Source organism: Ambystoma mexicanum, chromosome 4q (assembly GCF_040938575.1).
Source record: "Ambystoma mexicanum isolate Mex_15411 chromosome 4q, UKY_AmexF1_1, whole genome shotgun sequence".
In the NCBI taxonomy this organism is placed as follows: domain Eukaryota; kingdom Metazoa; phylum Chordata; class Amphibia; order Caudata; family Ambystomatidae; genus Ambystoma; species Ambystoma mexicanum.
In genome coordinates, this window is record NC_090928.1 from 209,982,330 (window position 1) to 210,007,056 (window position 24,727).

The following is a 24,727-nucleotide window of genomic DNA, read 5'->3' on the forward strand; positions in this document are numbered from 1 at the left end:
GCATGCTGGCAGAAGGAGGGGCGGAACTGCGGCCCTGTCAACTGCCACTGTCCACCTCAGAGGTAGGACAGGCTCTGGATTTCTCCCAGGCAGGCCACCACACCTCCCACTTGTTTTAAAAAAGGGTATCTCTCACTCTTGCTCTTTCTCTCTCTCTCTCTTGAAAGTGACCCAAGTTGGACTCACATAGGAAGAGCACTTTTGAGGGGGATTACAACTCTGGTGTTGTTCGATGAATCTGCACAAATCTTTCCAAAAAATACATACCAAACTAGGTTTTTGCTTTCTTGCATTTCAAAAATGGCATCCTTTTAAGAAAAACGTTTTATTGAATTGCATAGGTTACCAGGCCAACTTAGCCATAAGATCTCTTTAACCCATTTTTTTCCGCTGAATACACAAGTATTCAAATAGAGTCCAATTTGACAAAATCTAAATGTCACAATTCTATTTAAAAGAGGAAGGCATGCAGCCACTGAGATCTCCCACTCTTGCTATAAATACGCTCTGCAACCTTGTGTTTTTCACCTTTAGTCGGGATGCTCTGGTATAAATGTCAGTTGAATAGTTCCAATGTTCTTTCTGTTCAGACTCATATGGGGGTTTTCACATTTGCTGAATTACTATTTAGAAACTTCTGAGGTATTTTGATTTTATAGTGTGAATTTCCCTTGTTTCTGCTCTATATAACAGTGTATTTTTGTTTTCTTGCATGAGTTACTCACAGCTGATAAGGACCACCATGAGATTTTCCGCCCTGTCATAAACAACATCTGTCTTCTTAGGTTTCTACTTTAAGACAGTGGGCCTCATTACGGGTCCGGCAGTAACCATGCCAGTAAAACCGGCACGTAGCCGCCGGACCCGTAATGAATTACTGGCGCCTGACTTCCTGGTGATACTGGGCTATTCTGAGTTGGTGGCCGGGAAATCAGGTGCCAGTGCCGGTTAACAACGGTGCCAGTGCTTCTGTGAGAACTCCACGGGCGGGTGCCAGTCCGTCCAGCAGGTCTGACACTGGCGGACAGGACGGCAACCTCCCGCAAAGTTGAACTGTGTTGGTGCAGAAACAACAGTGCTGGTAAGCTAACCAGCACTGTTGTTTCCAGACCGGCACAGATGTAATACGGCCCAGTGTTTTTGGTTGGAAATTCCAGTTGCCTATTTATGGGATCCACTTGTTGACATGTGGATTTGTGTAAATTCCGTGAACCGTGACTACACATGTAAATTCCCTGAACCATGACTACACATACATCTATTTGGGTTTTATATAGTGTACTAATTAAGGATATGAGGTTGCACATGGCGTATGATGGCAGCAGCTGCATATATAGGCTTATGCATTATCATATGGTGATTATGCCAGGCAACACAAGACACCTGGTTGCTACAGCTGATGCTAGGCAGACAATTTCTAAAAGAAGTCTTATGAGTGAGAAAACTGGCGGCTTTGGTAGGAGCCTTAGGGTTCATAAAACTTGTCAGGGAAGTCTGAAGGAGGGCTGGGAAGCTCCTGGGAGCTTCTGACCCGTGCTCCATGTATGTCCCCTTGATGGGGGTTGTGGGAGAGGAGCAGGGAGTCGTCGAACAACTGAGGAGACAATGGGAGAGTAAAGAAGTAGCTACGGTGGGAGACCTACTACGAGAAGGCAAGACTATAGACTTCCAAAACCTGGTCAGAGATTACAGCTTTCACAGGGGTCCGTTTTTAGGCATAACCATAGACATGGTTAGACAAATTGAAAAAATATGGGTAGGCCCAGAGGGGACGGTGGACTTCAATGAGGCGCTAGAAACCATTTTCGACGTATCGGAGGTGGGACACATGGTCTCTAGGCTGTATGACCTGTTCCTGGAAAGTTTTGCCGCGGAAAAAACTGAGTGTGGGAGGAAAGTGGGAACTAGATATTGGAAGGGTTTAAACAGATGAGGAATGGAGGAGAGTGCTGCAGTACACCAAACCAGTCTCAAGAAATACCAGATTCAGATTAATCCAACCGTATGTAGTGCACAGAGTGTACCTAACCCCACGCAGATTGACCTATATAACGGGGAAAGACAATCACGCCTGCCCGAGGTGTGCACAGGGAAGGGCGGATATGATGCACATGTTTTGGGCATGTCCAGTGATCCGGAAATTCTGGCGGGAGGTGGCGGAAAGGGTGACAAGGGTGTGGGGGTGTACAGTCAGTGACCGCGAACCAGGAGGACTGTCTGCTAGGCCTATTGCCTGGGGCCAGAAGACATGCTGCTCACCATGCCAAAATGAAAGATTTATTTTTATTTATTTATTTAACATTTATAAAGCGCTCACACAGCCCGCAGGCATCGAGGCACTGTTACAGAGATTGTTTGTTTTTTTTCTTAGTTGCGTAATTGTGTTTTTTTTTGTCTTAGTTGCGTATTTATAACGCGCTTAAACACCCAGAGGTTTTTAAGCGCGGTCCCGGGGATCGAACCTGTTGTTGCTTTGTGTCGTCTTGCTTCCAAGACGCGCACGCTGCCGCTGAGCTATCCTCCCGGGTATTTGATCTGCATACTAGCAAAACGATGAATAGCAATGGCGTGGAAATCGACTGAGGGTCCCCAACTAGAGGCTTGGTGGGCAGACCTGAAAAGGTGCTCATTAGCAGAGACTGCAGTGTGGTACAGGGCACTGCAAGAAGGAATACATGAAAGGAGTGAATGGGTAGAAGCCTGGAATCTACTAACATAGACTGTTTTCCCTGGACACAGAGGTGGTGGATTGAGGTATATAATCAAGGGGGGTAAAATGGAGGCAGGGGATGGCGGGGGTCGGCAGATGGCATGGATTTGCAATGGACTATGGACATGGTTGCAACAAGAAGACTCTGCGAGTAGTGGGAAAGGGCAGGTGAAGGTGGTAACAGCCAGCGGGAAGCTCAATACGAAGAATTGTATACATATACGATTGCACTGCTGAAAGGAAGTCTGTCTAGAGTTGGGTGTGATTGTATGTTTATAATACAAATGAACATATATATTCTTTTAACATTGTATATGTGTTAACAACCCAATTCATTTTTTGATGCAGATTAAACAAATCTTTTTTGAATATCTAATGGTTGACATAGGTGTCATGGTCTGATATAAGTAATGAATATTAATTTATTCTATGTGACATTTTCACGTTGACCTATTTAGTTATTTCCCCTGGTGTCAATGTGTTATGGGAACCACCCACCTATTGTTTGATGTCTCATGTTTACTAGTTATTTATACTCATTTAGTGTAGATATTCTAAGGATATATTAACGGTGGAATGGTGTGAATCACATGAACCTATTCTATTTTAACCACTTTAGTACTCTTTTAAAACATTGCAGCATACTAGTTAGAGACACTGAAATCAGCACAGACAAAAAACAAAATGAACATATCCATTCTCCATCATTTCCTGTTTGTAGTTTGGTAGTATATCACAATTAATGGTCTGAAGATTATACAACGTACCTTTTCTAGGTAGTTAGCATATCTCACCAGTCTTGAAACTCGAAATAACCGTAACAGAGACAATACTCGAGATACATCAAATTTTTTTAACGTGTCTGGATCATTAAAATCAGTTGAAGGACTTTGGAGATATTTACTACAAAATACAAAAAAGATATTAGTACTCAGTTTTCAAAATCAACTCACTGCATTTCAATATCAAATAGAAAAAACTCAGACAAAAATGCATTAGAGAAAATAGATAGAATATAAAACATCACTAAAATATCAAACTCCCTAAAAATGTAATGATTCGTTTTGCATTGATGCCTCTCTTTGATTAGGAAAGCAGATGACCATGAAATATTATGGGTAGAATTATTTTTCTAAATAAACCATTTTAATCATGTGTTCTATGAATATCTGTATTCTTAGCTATGTTATAACATGACAAGGCATCAAGAAGCACTGGAGAGTACAATAAACTGTGCCAACTCTATTGTAGCATTGAAGCCAGGAGACATGCTTGATCTTTTGAAGTACCATTGGGCGTGCATCATTTTCCTAGTTGTTACCTGAGTTGGTCAGTGGGATGGAGTCTACTGGTCATGTACTGTGAAACTGCAGGTGTGGCTTTTGTGAATGGTTAAGTCTAAAGACCTAGCACAGGGTTTACTGTAATATGTGAGGTGTGTATTCTTACTTAAATATGCCGATGCATCATTTACAGAATGACAAAGGATTCCCAAACAGGAGGCATTCAAAAGGGCGAGACTAGCAATGGCCATTCTGGAACAGGACAAGTTTTCAATACTACTAGTCCAAAATGCAAGTCTTGAAACAGTTGTTCTTAAAGTAGTTAATGATTATGAAAATCTACATGGCTATATATGCCAATGTAAGCAGGTGACTTACATGCATGCCGCATATTATTAACATAACATTGTATACCATGGTGCAAAGCAAATGCACTGTCTGAGTAGGCCAGTATGCCTTTGTGTAAAATTGTAACATATAAGTGACTCTACTAAAGTCAAATACTTGACTTTGAAGCCTTTCTGCTAGGATCATTACCTCTCCTGCGACCACAGGTGAGAAAGAGTTTCTGTGATGTTTATCATGGTGTACTTTGTGCTGACAGCGAAACACATTGAATGGCTCTGTTGTCAGGAATGTTTTTCACCCTAAAAGCCTGGGCTCTACTAATGAAATAAGGCCGTCATTGTGAGTTAGGCAGATTTTTGGGTAAAATACAGCCCGAGAAAATTATCACTTGTCAGAGATATGTCTAAAATTCCCAAAATTATGTTTAATGGGCGACAGCATGGTGTGCCTATACAGCACACTCCAAATATGTATTTTTGGGCTGGTTGCAATGGAATACGCTTTCAATTGCTTTAAGGTCAGTTCTAACAGAAATGATTGCCCTCAGATCTAAGAAGTATATGCCACATTCCAAGAATGGATGTCCTCGGTATTATTTTAAAGCAGCAGTACCCACTTCTATTGTACCATTAAGCTGCCAATAACAAACATAAACATCTATTATAGAGACATGCCTTTGCTATGCATGAGAACCAGCCAAAAGAAGGCTCTGTATTAAACATCTTCCATAACTTGAGACTTCTGCACTATTTATAACTCATTTTGTTGTTTGGCTTTGAGAGGGGGTTGAAAATGTATCTATACATGTTTTAAAGAGCCTTGGGAAGAACACATTGGAAGTTGCATCTCCTCCGAACCTATTAAGAGGTCTAAAGTTTTTGAATGGGTGAAGATCAAATTGGAACAGCATTTCTTCTCTAACTGCAAATCAGATCAGCTGATTTGTTATCTTTTTTGGTCATGCGGCATCCCATACGTGTGTTTCTGATCTAACTTGGACGATCATTTAAATAATTCAGCTATCTAAAAGACGTGGTGACTTGATCCAAAAAAATAAAAGTCAGGAAACAATATTAGATTCAGGTTTTCTATAAAACAAGGTGTGAATGCCAGGAAGTTCTCAATTGCTTTGTAACTGAGGTGCGATAGTTACTTTTTCATGCTTTGTAACTGAGGTGTAATGATAGGTACTTTTTCTTGCCAGGAAAAATCAAGCATATTTAAAACAGTTGGTGATGCTTCGTCCATTTGGAATGGCAATAAGCCCATACTTTATAGGGGACCTACTATATCCTGCCACTAATTTGTAAAGTGCATTGTAATAGACACACATTGCATGAATTAGTTCCATCATATGCCACTTATACTTACCAGATAGTCACTTAATATATGTACTATTCAATTAGGCTTTTCTACAAGTGGCTAAGAGATCTTTTTGGTATAATTATAATGGCACTTATCCTTTATTCTAGTTTGGAAATAACAAAGTAAAGAGTTAGTGACCATACACTAACAACACGTTAGCGTGGTGATGTCAGCAGCATGATGATGTTAGCTGTGTGTTGGCACAATTACAAATCACAATAGCATATGCATTTGAGGCCTTTTTCTCAAATAGTATTTGGCCAATATGGCCATCTATTTTACAGAGCACAAGCAGGAAACCCTGCAGCATTCCATAATAGAGGATTTAGAAAGTACACTTTACATAATAACTCCCTACAGTTTATCCCTTCAATCCTCCTTTTTCTAGGACTTATACGCTTTGATATATTAAGTATACTCTACAGGTAATACCCTTAATTTGCAATGTGTGTATTAAAATAGCTGGTGCCATGACTCTACAAACTCACGGAAACAAGGTGTAAATGCCCCATCCCACTCATTATATCAAGATAAGCCCACATAAACAATAGAGACTACGAAAATCAATACCAAAGCCTATGATTTTTGTTGTTTTTCATTTTGTTTTTTGTTTTGCAATTGAGAATCATTTTTGCCATAAGAAACAAATAAAGAGCTTAAACTTTTGATGTTGTTTTTGGATAAGACAGATTTGATTTTTACATGTACCACACGAGATGTTTGCAAACAGATATAGTGACAGTCAAAAGCTACTATACTTTTATATATCTAATCACATTTAAACGAACGTACACTTTAAAATGTATTTTGATGGAGCAATAGGAGACTCATGATTGCTCTCTTGAAGGAGATATTGCATGTCAGATGCATGTATTATATTTTTCAGAAATATTATTCACTGCATGTTTGAGTAAAATGTACAATGTATTATTTGCTATATTTGGACACACACTATTTGTACATGGAATTATTTTAGTTGAAGTTTTGCATGCAAGTTGGGGCAGAGTAGCTAGAAGTAAGTTATATATGTTTGTTTTTTAGGCCAGACATACAATATGGGTAAACAACCAGTTCTGGTGATGATGGTGGAAGGGGGCCAGTGAACCAGGTATTACTATAGGGCACTTTGACGAGATTTAAATAGTTGGAAAAATATTGGGAAACCCAAGTCTCTTCCCCACTTTTTTGAATTGGGGGGAAAAAGTGTCCGTCAATGCACATTTTTGAACATTAACAAATAGTACCTTATAGTAGGTTGGCATTGGTTATCCTGATAGTCACCAAAGTAACCACTGATTTAAAAATAAAGTACTATTTTAATAACCGGCAGCACAACACGTGGATCTAAACACAAATGTTTTCGAAGAGTGCATTCGCTGAGTGCTTTTCATCAAGAACGTTGTTCTCAACGTACTTTCGTAGAGGCCATCCACAAATTCTTCATTTGTTTCTTCAAAATCGCACATCAACTAACCCTTACTCTCACCAGCACCCTAAAACTGTCCTTAAATCTAACCTTTTCCTCACTGTTACTCCAACTCTAAGGGCCTCATTACACGGTAGGCGGTGGACCAAGGTGCTAATAGCACCTTGGTCCATGCCGGTAAAATACTGGCACCGCCTTGGTGGAAAGGGGAATTACCGCCCTATTCCAAGGTTGGTGGGGCGGTAATTCCCCCTTCCCCCATTGCCCTTCCCCATTCCCATTAATGCCCCATAGGGCATTAATGGGAATGGGGAAGGTGCTAATTACGGTACCGCAAATTTGCCGTGCCGTAATTAGCACCAAGGTCCCTTAGCGGGTTGGTTTTTAACACCTGCAAAAAGCAGGCGTTAAATTCTCCAACCCGCTAAGGGACCTCGTAGTAAGGCGGTAAGGGTTAACGGTCACCGGTACCATTACCGGTGACCGTTAACCCTTACCGCCTACCGTGTAATGAGGCCCTAAATCTCAACCTTTTCCTACTTTTAACCCTTATTCAAAACGTGTCCTTAACATATCACTACCTAAAATCTTCACCATAACCCCTCCACCAACTGTAAACCTGTGCCAAACCCTTACCCTAATTCTATTACTAGTCAACAACCTGGAACTCTGAGAAATGACAAACACGTTACTCAAGTTAGGCAAGGAATTAAATGTGTGTAAATGATAAAGAAATTGTTATTTAAACTGTATTCCAGCTATGCTAGCTTAACCTCAGATTAAACCTATTGAAACCCTGGCCCATCAAACCACTGGCTTCTTCTACACCTCCGCAGGGCGTACCTCTGATTTGTACCCCTTCCCGGAAGTCTGTTAAGGGCGGCAACCTTCTCCATATTGCCACTCTTAGCTCTCGCTCAGCTGTCAAACACTCCTCTGACATCTGACACCTTCTGGAGGACTTGACCTCGACATCCTCGGTCTCACCGAGACATGGTTCACACTCTCTTTGACACTCTCCTCCCTGACGTCGACAAGATGCTCTCTGCACCCAGGCCCAACCGCTCCGGAGGGGGTGTAGCCCTGATCTTCCCTGAGTGGATTCCTGCCTCTGTCATTCCTACGCAGGCCTACCCCTCCTTTGAATGCCTCGTCTGCAGACTCTCTCTCCCTCCTAGCTATGCCCTTACTGTGGCTACTATCTATTGGCCACCTAATTAGATCTCCTCCTTCCTCTCTGAGTGGTCAGACCTCTTGTCATCCCCCGCTGTGGCTGGCGGCTACTTCCGCATTGGAGCCTGCGGTGCCGCGCGCAGCCCCGAGTGCTCCGGTACGCATCCCGCGGTTCCCTGGAGTAGCGGTCTAGTGGTTGCCGCGCAGCATCCGTCAGAAGGTACTTCCCCCCTCTCCTTCCGGCGGCTTCCGCGCTGCAAACCTTTGGATTTCGTATCCGCTCCTTGGGTCCGACGCTAGTGTGCTTTTCTTCTCTTGCTTATTTTGTTTACCGCTTGCCAGCTGCTGTCTGTGTTTCCCCTGCCGAGCTCCCGTCTCGCCAGCAGAGTCGGTTGGTGTTCTCCTTGGGCTCCCCTCTTCCTCGCGGACAGTGCCCTCCAGCTGTTGCTTTTACGTCCGCTTTCTCCTTTCTTCTCTCCTCTTTTGTGCCTTCCTGCTTCCTGGCGTTTCTCTATCGTGGCTCTCCCTTCTTTTCTGTAAAGCTACTATTCCCTTCGGAGTACCCTCTGTTACTGGACTTCAGCCACACCGTCCATCCGGAAATACTCAAGTTCTCACTCTACTACTGGCTTGGAAAGTTATCTACGCTACTGGCATTCCATCTTCCGAAGAGGAACCTGTTATTCATTGGACATGGGTTTTTTATGCCTTCTGGCTTTTTCCCTATTTAGCCCGATCACGGGAACGGAGCCACAGGTCTGCTGTCCAACAAGCATTCACTGTGGCTTCCTTCCGTGGCAGGCAGAATCCACCACTAAAGGAGAGAGACTACTTGACCCAGCGGCATCTTCACTCTGAGGACCTGGAATCCGACGGTTCAGGTGAGGAAGGTGTGGAAGAGAGAGAGGCAGAGGTCACCACAGGATCTGAGGTAAGACAGTTTGCAACGCCAAAAGATAACAGTATGTCAGCCGAGGAGCAAGTTCAAGAGCTCTGGAAGGCCATCCATGCTATGGCTCAAGAACTTCAGACGGTAAAGGCAGAAAACCCTGTTATGAAGCAGATGATTTCCAAACGCGATCCTGCCCCGGCAGAATTACCTCCCATGCCGCTTTCTTCCGGGAAGTTTGATGGCGCCCCAAAAAAGGTAAAGGAGTTCTTGGAAGCCTGTACAGTATATTTTACGTTTAGGCCACGTACCTTTGCTACAGACCAAGATAGAGTGGGCTTTCTAACCCCTCTCTGCCAGTCGCACACCTGCACTACCTCCTGGAAACCCATGCACTTGGGAACTGTTCTCTGTATCCCTACAGTCCCACCACGAGCTCTTGACACCTGATGTCTGTACTTACCCTTTTCCCTTGCACTTGCCACCTGCTGGCCATACTTTACTATTGTTATTTATTCTATTATCCCATGTATTGCACTGTTCCCTTCCCCTTCCCCCTCTGCACTTTCTCCTTCCCCCTTCCCATGCACTAGCACGATCTGAATGACTCTGTTCCGCCTCCCTTGCCTCGTCACACCTTGAAACACTTGTGCATAGGCGTGTTATAAATGTCATATCATATCATATCATATTCGGTCTAGGTGGGCCTAAGAAGAAAAATATGTAAAGAGTGTTACCTTGGGGTACCTATATTTGGGGAACTTTATCAACAGGAATTTTCCAAAGTTTATATGGTGTCCACTGCAAGCATGTGGCAGATGAGAGGTTGCTTAATGGAAATCACTGCTCCACCATAGCATCTTAAAGCTCAAACATTTGAGTCCTGAAACAGTTTCTCTCATTTCTCTATGGAAAGATGCTTCGCTTATTGTAATGAGTGGAGTTTCTAGACTGCACTCCCTCATCTGCCAGTTCCAAAATCCTTGTTGCATACAGTCCTACATTCTGTTTGCAAATTAATTGTAATTGTTTATTTGTAAAGCGCTTAAACACAAGTGAAGTGCTTCAAAGTGCTTCAAGGCGGGGAGGAAAAAAGGGGATATGATTGTCATTCTTAGGCCTTGAAGATTCTGAATGATCTAACAACAATAACTAGTATACTAGGCCAGAGGCATTTCTATTGGTGTAAGTGCGTGAACAAATAGTGGGAAAGAAAGGGGGGAGGAGGGCTAGGGAGAAGGACAAACCAAGAAAGAAAGGTTGGTCATCACTGTGCCTATGCATGAGTATTTCAGGCACAACCAAGCTAGGCAGGGGAGACAGAGGAGGGCATGACAGACAAACCTGCTAAGCTTAGTACATTTAAGGTTGTGCAAGTGCGCAGACAGGAAGTGCAAGGAAGGGGGAGGCGGAGATCCGTACCGAATACTGCAAGCTGATGCATAATGAAGAGTCTATAATAATACCAAGAGGTACATGAAGGTGCCGTGCACAGATGCGTACAGCAAATTAAGCAAATCGGCTGCAGATAGCGAGTAGAGAACTTGTTGAAGTCAGCGACCTGACCCGAGTAGAAGAAATCAAGATGGCAGAGACCGCGAGGCTGGGCTCCATCTACAGATGGCAAACAAATTGAGCGATGCATCTAACATTTCACTGAAGCAAAAAGAATGGTGCTGGTGCCTGAGTGAGACTTGCACGGATTTTGGCGAGAAAAGAAACAACCGACCGCTGCGGCACAGACTGCGGCAGAGATTGAAGCTACAGTGGTTGAGCATGAAGGAATCCGGGAGGTGAACTGCCCCTACTAAGAAGGCCAGGGCTGCCGGCTGACGGCGGCTGAACAAAACAACAGCGGCTGCCCCTGGCCATGTGCTGGGATACTGGGCACAGGGCCACTGACTGAGTCCACAGTGAACACAGTCACATGTAAGGCATGAGCGGGGGACTGCAGAGCCAGGAGGGTGACCGAAGGCACGACTCCAAAAGGGACCCCCGACCCCGCCAGTGGTGTGGTAAACTGTGCTGATGGTGCGCACGTACTTATCATTACTAAAATATTGAAGGCGGACTACAGCGATGAACTTTCCTGGCCGCCGAGTGTAGGCCATCCATAGGGGGAGCTGGCCCCTGTTCTGTACATGCGGCGGACCACAAAAAGTAATCAGGCCCAGCAAGGTACGTGCGACGGACCACAGAGGGAGCAGGCCCAGCAAGCATATTGTGTGAAGGAGCGGACTGGAGGGGAAAGCAAGCTGCGGTTGGCGGGCAGACCAGATTGGAAGCATGCTCCGGTATAGACAATACGGCAGCCCTAGGTTGAAGATGACCTGCCGGAGGAACGCACGTACGGGCGGGCCAAGGAGGCAACAAGCTGACAGAAGACGAAGTGGATTGAAGGCCAGCCCGGCAGGGGGAGTATCGGCACACCCAGTAACAACATCAGAATTGTGCAGGCACAGATACTGCCTAAGGGGGGCTGTGGGTGCCTGAGGAAGAAAAGAGCAAGCAAATGTGATACAAGGTCACAAAAGAGGGACAATCTCTCGCTGACACTCAGCTGAGTGCCTAAGCAGGCTCATGATCTGGGGAGAAGAAGAAGCTGACGCCTACATCTGCATGAGATCAACCAAACTCGATGCATAAATGGCATGAACCTATGTCAACCTAGGGGTCAATATGATGGAAGCTGGCACCACGCTTGGGCATCATGGTATGCTGCCTAAGTAGGCAGAAACAGTAGTCATACAGGTTCCCCCCCCAAACCTGGGAAGACATAACAGAGTGGTACATCGAATCTACGGATCCATCCGGGGGACAGGCAACTGGAATACGGCAGGCCTGAGACTACAGACCCCGGGCATATCAGGCATATCGATGGTCCTGCTGAGCCAGAGTGGGCCACTACACGTAAAGGCACCCGGGGACAAATTCTACCTGGCCACGCAGGACATGGTAAAACGCAAGCACAGAGGGTCATAGTGGGGCAACGCAGTCAGCTCAAAGCATACAAAGGCTTAAGATCTGCACAGGGTTGACAGTGTTTGAGACGCCATAAGTAGTACCTAATAGATACTCCACAGTACCCCAGAGGACAAACAGTGGAGTAGTGGCACACCCGCCTGTAATCACATTTACAGCAGTGGAAGCTACACACCTGAGCGGCACGATCACTACAATGGGTGCTGCGAATCAGGACGACAACAAACCATGCGCACCCTGCAGAGAGTCCAGCCCCAGCAACCTTAGCATCTCAAAGGGAGCAGCCAATGGCAGGCGTAGATCAGCAGATCCTAGTGGCTATAGCTTCTCTGAAGGAGTCGCTTGAAGCTAAAATGGACGACTTCAGCATAGATGTGAACTTGCTAAAACAGGAAGTAAGGTCACTCGCTGAACGCACAGGAACACTCGAAAAGACAGTGGCGGAAATTACGAGTGGCCTTCAAGACACCTCCAAAGAGGTCAGGGTAATGCAGCAACAGGTGCGTAATCTGGAGGGCAGGGCCGAAGATGCGGAGGGCAGAGCTAGACGCAATAATGTAAGAATTATTGGACTCCTGGAAGGAGAAGAGGGTGCGAACCCGACGGAATACATAGAGACCCTGTTACAGCAAGAAAAATCGGTCCGGGCGCCCTCACCCAAGGTTTTTTGGTAGAAAGGGCGCATAGATCACAGATGAGGAAACCAGCGCCAGGAGCCCCGCCACAACCAATATTGATATTGGATATTGTACTACCAACTATTGATACTGAACTACCAGGATAGGGAAAAGATCCTGGAATAACTCTGCAAAGGAGGGACGATCCACTGAGCGTCGGCCACAATAACTGCATAGCCAGATTACACCCTACGAGTGCAGAAGCAGCGGATGAAATACATATCGGTGAAAAAAAGGCTACGTGTGGCCAACCTGAAGTACACGTTGTTATTTCCGGCTAGACTGAAAGTGATTCACAAAGGTCATGCAATTTCCTTTGACAATCCGCAGGCCGCCTAGGAGACCGGGTCCAAATACAGGACTACAGAGGTTGATTAATACATGACACAGCAGCAATAAGGCCCGCCAGATGGATGCCTCTGGAAAACGAGAGTGGCAGAAATGCAGGAGTCAACAACGTGGTGCTTATTTAAGATCGCACCACGCAAGAGCGTCCTACACCTCAGGTTGGATTTGTTTGTTCAGATACGGACAGTTTTGTATCTGCCTACTGCACCCATGTACCAGGACAAGATCCTGGGGCGTGAGCGAGATTTGAGGATGCCTGAGCACAAGGAACTGAGCTGGGCAATTGTTGGAAAAGGGGAGGGGGAGTGAGTTGGGGTAGTTAGTTGGGAGTTAGGCTATGAATCCACACTGTATATGCCATATTTGAACATTGAACCATTGATGCATAGTACTACTGTTGTGGGTGATGGGGGAACTTAGAATAGTATCCTGGAATGTCAGAGGTCTCAACAGTTATATCAAGCGTAATAGAATTATGACTTATTCAAGACGTCAGAAAATTGATATTGCGCTCCTGCAAGAAACTCACCATACAAATGAGAAACAAAGCGCACTTTACACACTAATAAGCCCACACATTGATGGTACATGGATATGGAGAGGAGAAATTAATTGTACACTCAACCCTGTACTAGATAGATCAGTTGACAAATCTATGCACCCTGCCCCCTCTGCCAAAGTCCTATCCACATTGTTGCAAGCATTTAAACTTGCAGATGTATGGGGGTCTCTTTGAAAGGGGCCCCTAGGGGTACCTCACGTCTATGAAAACAAGGCGAGTCACCACACACGATAGATACGCCAGAAACGAGGTTGTATTCCCAAAGCTAGGGTTTATTACAAAGCAAAAGTCTCAGTTGGCCAACTCGGTCTCACGCCCCGCGACGTGTATCTCTAGACCTCGAGGGACGCAAGAGAGTGAATTACGTACATCAGTTACATATATACAAAATGCATATCTAACAATCAGCTATGACATGTTTAACACCCCCTTTATTGGGTGTCTTTGAACTTGGTGTGATGATGGACATTTTCGACAACTATGACACCTTCAAACATCTATTCTAGTAACAATTTGCAATTTGTGAGTGCGGAGGCATCTTTCAGTTGTTGAACCGAACACAGCGCTTCTGTTCTTGGAAGCGAGCTACATACGGGGGGAGAGTTGCATTCCATACCTTGCTGTCTATGAGGTGCTATTCGTGTCCTGGGAGCCGACACGCTCTAACGGGGCTCAGCAAAGGGGGGCCATAAGAAGAGCATAATTCAAGCCTTTAGCTGCTTTATTCTAACATATTCTACCATATAACGAGACTGGCGGGCAGCTGCGAAATGATTAAATGTCTTGCAGCTCTGCTTCAAGGCTACATTCGGGAGGGAGCCTGGCATTCTTCCTGGCGCTGCCTACGTTGTGTTTCAACGAACTCTTGTTATCCTCGCGGCCCTGCAGCCTTGTCCTTTTACGTGCAGACAACAATGTTTTACAGTCGAGCAGTGTAAGTTGAACATGTACTGCGAAGCAATAAGAACAGAAAGCAATGAGCAATGGTTAGAAAACAAAATGGCGATTCTTGTTACATCAAAATGGCCGTTCATTGGCAAACTCGAAAACCTATATTCTGTCATATCGTGCATGAGACGGTTGGCCCTTGGCCACCAAAATACGTTTGCGGTCACAAAGTAGAGGTATCCATTTTTCTAGACTGACAAACCCTCCTTTGGCCGTATGCCAAACGTCTCATCTATTTATTGAAACCTCCTCTAGTGATGATGAGTCTGAAGTACTTATGTCTGAATTTTTCATGCTATCATAAACATCATCGTCTTCATCAATATCTATAGCCATCAACTCTTTTACTGTTTTCATCTCATTTGTGTCTTGGTCAGCTCGACCATGAGGTTGTTTGTTCTCTGTCATCATATGCATACATCCCTCCGTACATCCCTCAGTTACCTCAGCGAAAACTATTGGTGGGCAATGTATGCAACAACAGCACGTTAGGAACATTTCAAACACCACTACTAATATCAAAATCAACTTCCATCCCCAAGAACGCAGTATTCCCCAAAACCAAGACCCTATTCCCAAGCTTCCTTCTTCAGTAGGGAGTTCGGAGCTTAGGACATGCATTTTCTTTATCGTTTCAAAGATCGTAGGGGAATAGTCATCGACATATACACAACACGCTGATCCCATTATTTTGCAAATTCCCCCACGATCAACCAGGATTACATCGAGAGCCATTCTATTTTGCAGCGTCATTAACCTGATTCCTCTTTCTTCCAACGTCATGTTAAATAGTATATCTGTCGTGTTTATGGTATTTTTTTGTATTCTGGACAGCTGCCTTATATTATAGGAGTTCACTATCTGCCCTAAGAATGGAATAAATGATTTTGCTACATCAGTTGCTATCAAAACACCCTCGTCAGCCCTTTTGACTCTAGTTCTGGATAGTCTGGCCATGTCTGCTGTTTCTAAGAGGAATACTCCTGGGAACAGTAGACCCAGGTAACATGTACCTCCCCAGTTTTTGGGCAACCAATGATATGCTTTCTCTCCACATATAAAATAAACTGGATCTCCCACATATACTGGTTATATTTCCCATTTCAATACCACTGTATTCATGCACCCAGTATAAGTTCCGACTGAAAAAGAGCCTTTCTTTTTTAGACAAAAAGGGACAGTTCTTGGGCTATAATTCACTGTGTAAGATGGGGGGGATTGCATCTTTGTCCCCTTCTGTTCTTACACGAAACGTCATTACAGATGTTTTTTCTAGTGGGGACAATCTATCTCGTCTATTTTGTCGTGTTATCTTTCGCGTACTTTTCCTCATGGGCGCTGGGGCCATTACTTGTGCTTTATGGAATATGGAACAACCCACAGGCTTCATTATTATTTCCTCAAACTCATTCATGTTGGTTCTGTCTAATTGACCCGTACTGCTCTCATTCCATTTCCCATAGAACATTGCACCTAAAGATGCACTACATGCAGAACTTAATGGTAATGGCTGTACATACCACCCTATTCCTTTCCCAGCATGCTGTGGTAAATGGGCACATACCCAGCAATTTGTTTTCTTCAGAATTGCATGTGTCATGTTCATGATGAATAACAACGTGTTCTTCCCGAAACCTTCCCTGTGTATTTCTTCCATTGGGGGCAGGGTATAAGTAATCACCTGAACCGGGCTTTCAGTAGTGGATATATTAACTATTGGTACAAACATTTCTAATGGGTGTGTCGATTCCACATACCATAATATTAGGGATGTCGTTATAGGTGCTACCACGCTCATAAAGCACATAATTATTGTCAGTGCCAGCATACAATTCGTTTTACCATGCGTTTTTCTTAAGCTTACAGTCTTTATAATTGACTCATTCTCAGCAGTGGTGCAGGAGGAGGCTGGAGCCCGTCCCGACATGTTTCTCATTGTCCTTCTTCTTCCTTATTACAGTTCGTTGAGGATATCTCTCTTCGTCGCGCTTGCTCTGATGTTAATAAGTTCAACGGAATTGTCACAGTTCAGTTCTGCCAGTCCTTTATAGCCTGGATTTGCTTATTTATTTTTAGGCAAGATCACTTGTCCTTTCTCATACTGCTCAGAGGACTCTTGATCAGTTATCTTTTGCCTTAGTACCATGTGCGCCCAGCTTGTCCGCTCTGGTTCCTGACACATGTACTTTTTATGATTGCACCGAGGAGCCGCGAGTCTTGAATTGTCCGACTTGCACAATTTTCACGCTTCTCTCCTCTACACCTCTAGTTCCTTCTCCGTCCATGAGCAGAACCAGATGTTGACATAAACACCAAAAAGAACTGTGGATCACTTTGTCTTTCGAGGCCGCAAGTTGTATCGCCTCACTCCTGGTATCGTGTGATCCGTGAACAGTGCCGGTGCACTTCCAGATTCAGGCTCAAAGTCAGCCTGTGGCGCTACTGCAGGTGCTGGTGTGCGCCGCGCCAGTGATGCAGATTCGGTCATTGGCGTGCTGGCAAGTGCTGGTGGGTGCCAAAGGGGTACACGGTTTGTTTCTGCTGGTATTTGCAAGGCAGATTTCGTGTCGGCCAACAGTGATGTTGATTCTGCTGGGCAACGTTGGGGCACTCTTTGCCCTTCCCCCTTTTTGGCAATCGTCTCAGGCTTTGTTTTGAGTTTCACTTCTCGTTTTGGCAGATTTGGTGGCTGCTTACTGGGAACAGTTTCTTCCGTTTCTGGGACCGCTGTCTCCTTCTGGTCATCTGGGTCAGGCAAGTGTTTCAGTGAAGTTGGAATCTTTTTGGCATGGGTGGCATGGATCCATGACTTCCGTCCATCCACCCGTATCGCCGTCTGCGTTGCCAAGAGTACTTGATAGGGCCCGCGCCACCTAGGTGCTAACAATGACTTTCTTTCAAAATTCTTTAGCAGCACCCAGTCTCCTGGCTCCAGCGCGTGCCCCGTACGGTGTATCTCACTGGTAATGCCTTCTGCACCTGCTAATGAATCAAACGCAATTTCTGCATTAAAAGGCCACAATAAGTACTAAGCACAGGATGTTCTACCTCACTAAGTCGTTTTGGCTGTGGTGCGCACCATACATTTGCCGGCCTCCCCATTACGATCTCGTACGGGGAGAGCCCAGTTTTAGCCTGTACAGACGTACGCATGCATAATAGTCCTATTGGTAATGCATCCACCCAACTCAACTTGCTTCCCGCACATATTTTACTGATTTTTGATTTGAGAATCCCATTGTGCCTCTCCACAAGACCGGCTGAACTCGGATGCCTTGAACTATGGAATCTCTTATCAATCTGAAGACCCGCACATATCTGTACCACCACTGCACCCACAAAATGTGGGCCATTATCGGACCATAAGACACGGGGCAAGCCAAATCTGGAAAAGTATTCCTTACGCATTACTTTTGCCGTGCTCATTGCTGTGCAGTCCTTCTAGGGATATGCCTCCACCCCCTTACTGAATACACAGATCACCACTAAGACTTATTTTAAGTTTTGGCATCCCTCCATCTCTATGAAATCAAAATGGATCACCTCAAATGGCATAGAGGGCGGGCCAAAACTGCCTATTGGAGTCACTGTTCCCTTTCCTACATTATGTTGCAAACACGTGATACTGTTCCGCACCAACCTCTCTGCATTTTTTTTTATGTTTACATCCTGCCATACTGTAAATAGGTGCTGTATTATCTTTTTCGCACAGATGTGGGTAGGGCTGTGGGCCATTGTGACCATTGCAGTCACATAGGAATTTGGCAACATCCAGTTTCTAGTTCCCTTGTCCACCCAACAACCTTCCAGATCTAACTCAGCAGAGCCCTCTGCCCACCCTTGTATTTCATCGGCCGTAGCTTCGGCCTGCATTTCTTTGACAGTGGCAACTACATTTTCTATCATACAGGGTACTTCCTCAGTCTGAACCGTCATCATTTTGGTATTTAAATCAGTGGCAGTTTGTTTCGCAATTCTGTCTGCAAACGCGTTTCCCTCTCCTACTTTGCATGTAACCTTTTTATGTGCCTCGCATTTCACTATTGCCAGGCGTTTTGGAAGCGTGAGTGCAGACAGCAATCGTACAATCAAAGGGCCATGTTGAATTCTGGCACCATGTGATGTCAAGAAACCTCTCTCAGACCAGAGTCGACCAAAGTTATGAACCACCCCAAAAGCATACTGGCTATCAGTATATATATTCACATTCAAATTTACAGAAATCTCGCAGGCTCTGGTTAATCCTATTATCTCTGTGGCTTGTGCCGAATCGTAGGGGATTCTTTTGCTTTCTACAACGCTCTCTAGGGTAGTGATAGCATATGCAGCAGTTGTCGTGCCATCTGGTAATTTAAAACATGAGCCGTCACAAAATAACTCTCCATCTGGCTCTTTCTGTGAGGTATCACTTAAATCAACTCTCCCCTTGGTTTCTTCCTCAGTGACCATTAAGCAATCGTGGGGGGTGATTCATCCTCCCCAATTTCTTTTATGGGTAGTGGCATTAATTCTGCAGGATTCAAAGCGCTACACCTCATAATTTGGATATGGGGCACGAACAAGATAATCTCATATCTTGTCAATCTAGCAGAGGTGAGGTGTTTCGTCTGTGTCCTATTTAATAGAACGTCTATGGCATGTGGCACCATCAGAATGAAAGTGTGCCCCAATACCATCCCTTCCGTTTGGTTCACTGACGCAGCAGCCGCCGCGACAGATCGCAAACATCGTGGTAGTGCGCCTGCTACAGGGTCCAGTGCAGAAGAAAAATAGCCGCATGGCCAATTTCTTCCACCTTGTTCCTGTGTCAAAACCGCCAATACACATCCTTCACTTTCACACACAAACAGCCCAAAACTGGAGCCGAGCATAATGCAGTTTTCAATTGATCAAATGCTTTCTGACATTCCTCATCCCAGTGTAATGGCATAACCGCATCTTTTTTAGTCAAATTCACCATCGGTTTCACAATTGACGCAAAATTACCAATCCATTGTCGGCAATATGAAGCCATGCCTATTATGGCTCTGACTCCTTTTTGTGTCTTTGGAATAGGCATGCAAGAAATACTTTCTATGCGTTCTGGTGTTAGCCTTCTCCCTTCTTTCGAAAGTAGGTAGCCCAAATAGGCCACCTCCTTTCGATTACATTGAAATTTCATCAAACTAGCTTTATGGCCATGTGCCGCTAGGTGTGACAGTAGTAATACAGTGCTTTCTTTACAAGTCTCCTCTGTGTCTGCAGCTAACAATAGATCGTCTATGTATTGCAAGACTACACAACCCATTGGTAATTATAGCATGTCTAGCTGCTCTTTTAGTGCTCTACTGTAAATACTTGGACTTTCCGTGTAACCTTGAGGAATCCGCGTGAATGTAAATGATCGTCCTCCTAATGTGAACGCGAACAAATATCTGCTGTCCTTGTCCACTGGAATGCTGAAGAACGTGTTTTTCAAATCCACTACACTAAAATATTCTGCTGACAGGTATCATTGTCAATATTGTAGTGACATCTGGCACTAAAGGAAATTGTGGATCTACTACCTTGTTTAATGCGCGCAAATCAATTATAAAACGGTATGGTACTTCATTGCCTCCTTTTTTATAAACTGGAAGAATCGGGCTGTTGCATGTACTGCCTGTAATTTCTTCAATTACCCCTAATTTCACCAAATCTGTAACAATACTCTTCAATCCTTTCTCACCTTCAGCCGAAATTCTGTATTGGGTAATTTGCGGTAAGGTAACACCTTCTTTCAAAATGATCTTTACTGGCCCTATTTTCAAGCATCCTACATCATTGTCATGCATTGCCCATATACAGGTTGGCACTTTACTTAGTTCTCCTGGTAAAGTTTCGGACATGAATTCTGACACAGGTGCATCGTGTGGCCAAATCGTTAGGAACACCCCGTCTGCCGTGTAATGTATAACGGAACCTAATTTTTTCAACAAATTTAATCCCAACAGGTTCTCCCCACAATTTTCTGTTAAAAGGAAAGGACAATGTTCAGTAAATGGTCCTATAGTAACTGGGACTGGTTTGGACAAACGCATTGACCGGTGTACCTGCGAACCCTACGGAAACATTCTTTTGCCCTGACAGTGGTATATCCGGAACCAAGTGGTGGTCTATTGAACACTTCTGCGCTCCTGTGTCTACAAGAAAGCGGTACTCCTCATTCCCGACTCTCATTTCTACGTAGGGTCCTCTCTGATTCACGGGAATAGACACTGGTTCCGACCCCTGTCCTAGGCTGTCCTATTGGGGAAATAACACAATCGTCCAATGTTTAATCATTGCTGTTACTGGAATACGTGTTTGGCTGTGTATCGAAAACGTTCCCACTCTTTCCTCTATTTCCCCCACTCTGGTTTCCATACTGTTGGTTTTGCTGTCCCTGACTCTGGTTAGGGGCATTTTGGTTTTGGCTTTGGTTTGATTACCTCCGTTATTGTGGTGTTGCTGCATACTATTCCTATTTGGTCCATTCGCTCCTTGGTGTCCTCTATGCTGTCTCCTCTGACCAGACCCATTTCTATTCTGCAGATGCGGACATTGTGCCAATGTCCTTCCTCCTTACAATACGCACACTGATTTGGTCCCACCCACTGTTCCCCCATGCATATTCGAATTACTCCTTCCTTGTGCGTTCCCTCTCCCTCTATTGTGTCCTACTACTTGCTGCAGTAGTAGCTGCGTTTTCAATAGGCATACTTTCAAGTCTGCCCCCATCTGTTTTAGCAACGATAATTCGTCCACCATTTCCTTCTGCCCCGGCGATGGTAACTGCTGCCGTTTATTATGTGATCCCTTTTTTCCCTTCCAATGTCTCCCGATATCCCTACTCCTGTACCCAGGTGTAGTAAACATTTTGGCATAATCATTATCTAATTCATCTTTAAGTTCAAAAAGTCCATATACATGTTCTCTCACTTCTTCATCCCTCTCCCTACAGCGTGCTAATGCATTCAAATCTAACAATCGCTGCGGTGGTAATTTCCCTATTAACTGTTTCCATTTCTCCACCAAATATTCACCCTTGCATTCCAACACTACCTGTCTTTCGTTGCTTCTTCGGAAATCATATATCGAAGCCAATGTTGTCGTCCCATCATTCCCGTCTATATACATCTCTGCCTGTTGCTGCAATTCCACCCTTCTTTCTTTGCTGATCGCGCTGCGAGTTACCCTCGTGCATCCCCGTTGTTCAGTCCCGCCTCTTGCCCCCGTGGTTTCAACTTCAACCCCGGGAGGAACGGACGGTACCGAGTCTGTGTCTGAGGCGGGAGGTGCGGATGGGACAATGGGAACAGGGAGTGTCTGTTGTGGACCTGGTTGGCTAATAGGAAGTGTTACGTGCGCGGTCTGTGGCTGTGGGAGGGCTTGAGCTACCGGAGGGAGAGCTTGGGCTACGGGCGGGGCTTGGGCAATAGCTACTGACGTGTCTGGCCTCACTTCTGATCTTGGGCCTTGTTTTGTATGGGTCAATATGTTTTCTATCAATTCATCTGCTATGTGTAATTCTCGTTGTGGATATATTTTTTCTATATTCAACTGGTCACGCCTACCTGCCCTTCTTAGACTCTCAGTCCACTCCTCTTCTTTCTCTTCCGCTACTTCACCTTTCGATTTATGCCTGTGCGCATGCTTCGCTCTACTTCTAAATCGGAGTATTGCTTCCCTTCTCCAGTCTTTAATAGTCTCAAATGCTGCAGGACGCGCTTTCTTTCTTATCAACACCCTTTCCAAGTTATCTATTCTCGCTATCTCAAAACTACCATTAATCGGCCGCTGATGGTCTTGTTGCTTTCTGGTTTGCCTATGCCAAGTCTCACAGAATATTATCGCACTCACTCCATACTTCACATACATCTCATACGCCGGCGTTCCCCCAGGTGGTACAATTTGGCCATCTTCCAAAGATTGTCTACCACAGCGGAAAAACCCTGCTAGGGTGGACAATACCGCAGGCATGTTTCAACCTTCCCCCTTGTTAATCAACCTTACCTAGGGCGTTTGATTTTGCAAAGTCAACTCTCAACCAATATCAGGATTACTTTGAATCGGGGAATGACTCACCTGATAAATCAAATCGTCCGTATACTGACGCACCAAATGACGTTGTGTCTGCGTTTCTTGGCTTCCGCCTCGTTTCGGGACCCTCGCCTCCTTGTTCTCTAGCCAGGCACGTCGATCAGGGATCAGATGTGTGCAGATCTGCAAAGGAGTCTCTCATCACTTCTACAGGGTGCCCCGAACACCTCTTGATCCCAGCTCGATCGTCCCGTCCTCGCCGTTCTCCGCCTTACTCAATTACAACGTTATGCGATGGAACAAGTGGGGGAGGATCCCTATTCGGGTGCCATCTTGAAAGGGGCCCCTAGGGGTCCCTCACGTCTATGGAAACAAGGCGAGTCACCACACACGATAGATATGCCTGACACAAGGTTGTATTCCCAAAGCTAGGGTTTATTGCAAAGCAAAAGTCTCAGTTGGCCAACTTGGTCTCACGCCCCGCGACGTGTATCTCTAGACCTCGAGGGACGCAAGAGAGTGAATTACGTACATCAGTTACATATATACAAAATGCATATCTAACAATCAGCTATGACATGTTTAACACCCCCTTTATTGGGTTTCTTTGAACTTGGTGTGATGATGGACATTTTCGACAACTATGACACCTTCAACATCTATTCTAGTAACAATTTACAATTTGTGAGTGCGGAGGCATCTTTCAGTTGTTGAACAGAACACAGCGCTTCTGTTCTTGGAAGCGAGCTACATACGGGGGCGAGAGTTGCATTCCAGACCTTGCTATCTATGGGGTGCTATTCGTGTCCTGGGAGCCGACACGCTCTAATGGGGCTCCTCAAAGGGGGGCCATAAGAACAGCATAATTCAAGCCTTTAGCTGCTTTATTCTAACATATTCTACCATATAACGAGACTGGCTGGCAGCTGCGAAATGATTAAATGCCCTGCAGCTCTGCTTCAAGGCTACATTCGAGAGGGAGCCGGCATTCTTCCTGGCGCTGCCTACGTTGTGTTTCAACGAACTCTTGTTATCCTCGCGGCCCTGCGACCTTGTCCTTTTACGTGCAGACAACAATGTTTTACAGTCGAGCAGTGTAAGCGGAAAATGTACTGGGAAGCAATAAGAACAGAAAGCAATGAGCAATGGTTAGTAAACAAAATGGCGATTCTTGTTACATCAAAATGGCCATTCATTGGCAAACTTGAAAACCTATATTCTGTCATATCGTGCATGAGACGGTTGGCTCACGGCCACCAAAATACGTTTGCGGTCACAAAGTAGAGTTATCCATTTTTCTAGACTGACATCTTCACCCACAAGGCCGAGGTTATTCACATTACGCCGCACCCAAGGACTTGCACAGATCTATCTGAGTGAATTCAAGGAGGCAGAATATAAAGCATGATGGCAGTCAGATTATGCCCGTTGTTGATTACATGGCATGCTTCCCCCCCGAGAGCACACATCTCGACATGGAGACTTAGAAGTGAGGCTCTAAGGGACAATGCATTTTGCAAACATTTAAGGCAAGGGGTGCATGAGTATTTTACGCATAACACTGTAAGGGTAGAATCAGCAGGCACGTTATGGGAGGCCTTCAAGGTGGTGATCAAGGGGACAGCAATTACTAAGGCAAACGGGGTCCAAGCCGCAATAGAGAACAACTTACGTAAGGCAGAGATAAAATTAGAAGCCATAAAAGGTCAACTAAATTTGCCAAGAGGGAGTGCTCGCAAAACGGATGCCCTCTGGTAAGAGTGCTTAGTACACTGGGACAGGTTAGGTAACCTGAGTTATAGAAATGATGTGGAAAGGCAACACGCTGAAGGGGACAAACCGGGACGCTTGCTAGCCTGGTTATACAAAAACGAAACAGAGCGGAACGCAATTCGGGCAGTCACAGCTAAGAATGGGGAGATCTGTGAGATGAAACAAGAAATAAACAAATGTTTTTACAATTTCTTTAAGACACT

General features: G+C 44.9%; 1 protein-coding gene across 1 annotated transcript in view; it reads right to left on the minus strand.

The window, feature by feature from the left end:
* The window catches only part of LOC138467595 (potassium/sodium hyperpolarization-activated cyclic nucleotide-gated channel 4-like), a 2,558,748-nt gene that overhangs the window by 1,546,677 nt on the left and 987,344 nt on the right, over window positions 1-24,727 (minus strand). The window contains exon 4 of the mRNA XM_069607736.1: window positions 3,478-3,613. Coding sequence (XP_069463837.1) covers window positions 3,478-3,613 — 136 coding nt within the window. The remainder of the gene's footprint in view (window positions 1-3,477; window positions 3,614-24,727) is intronic.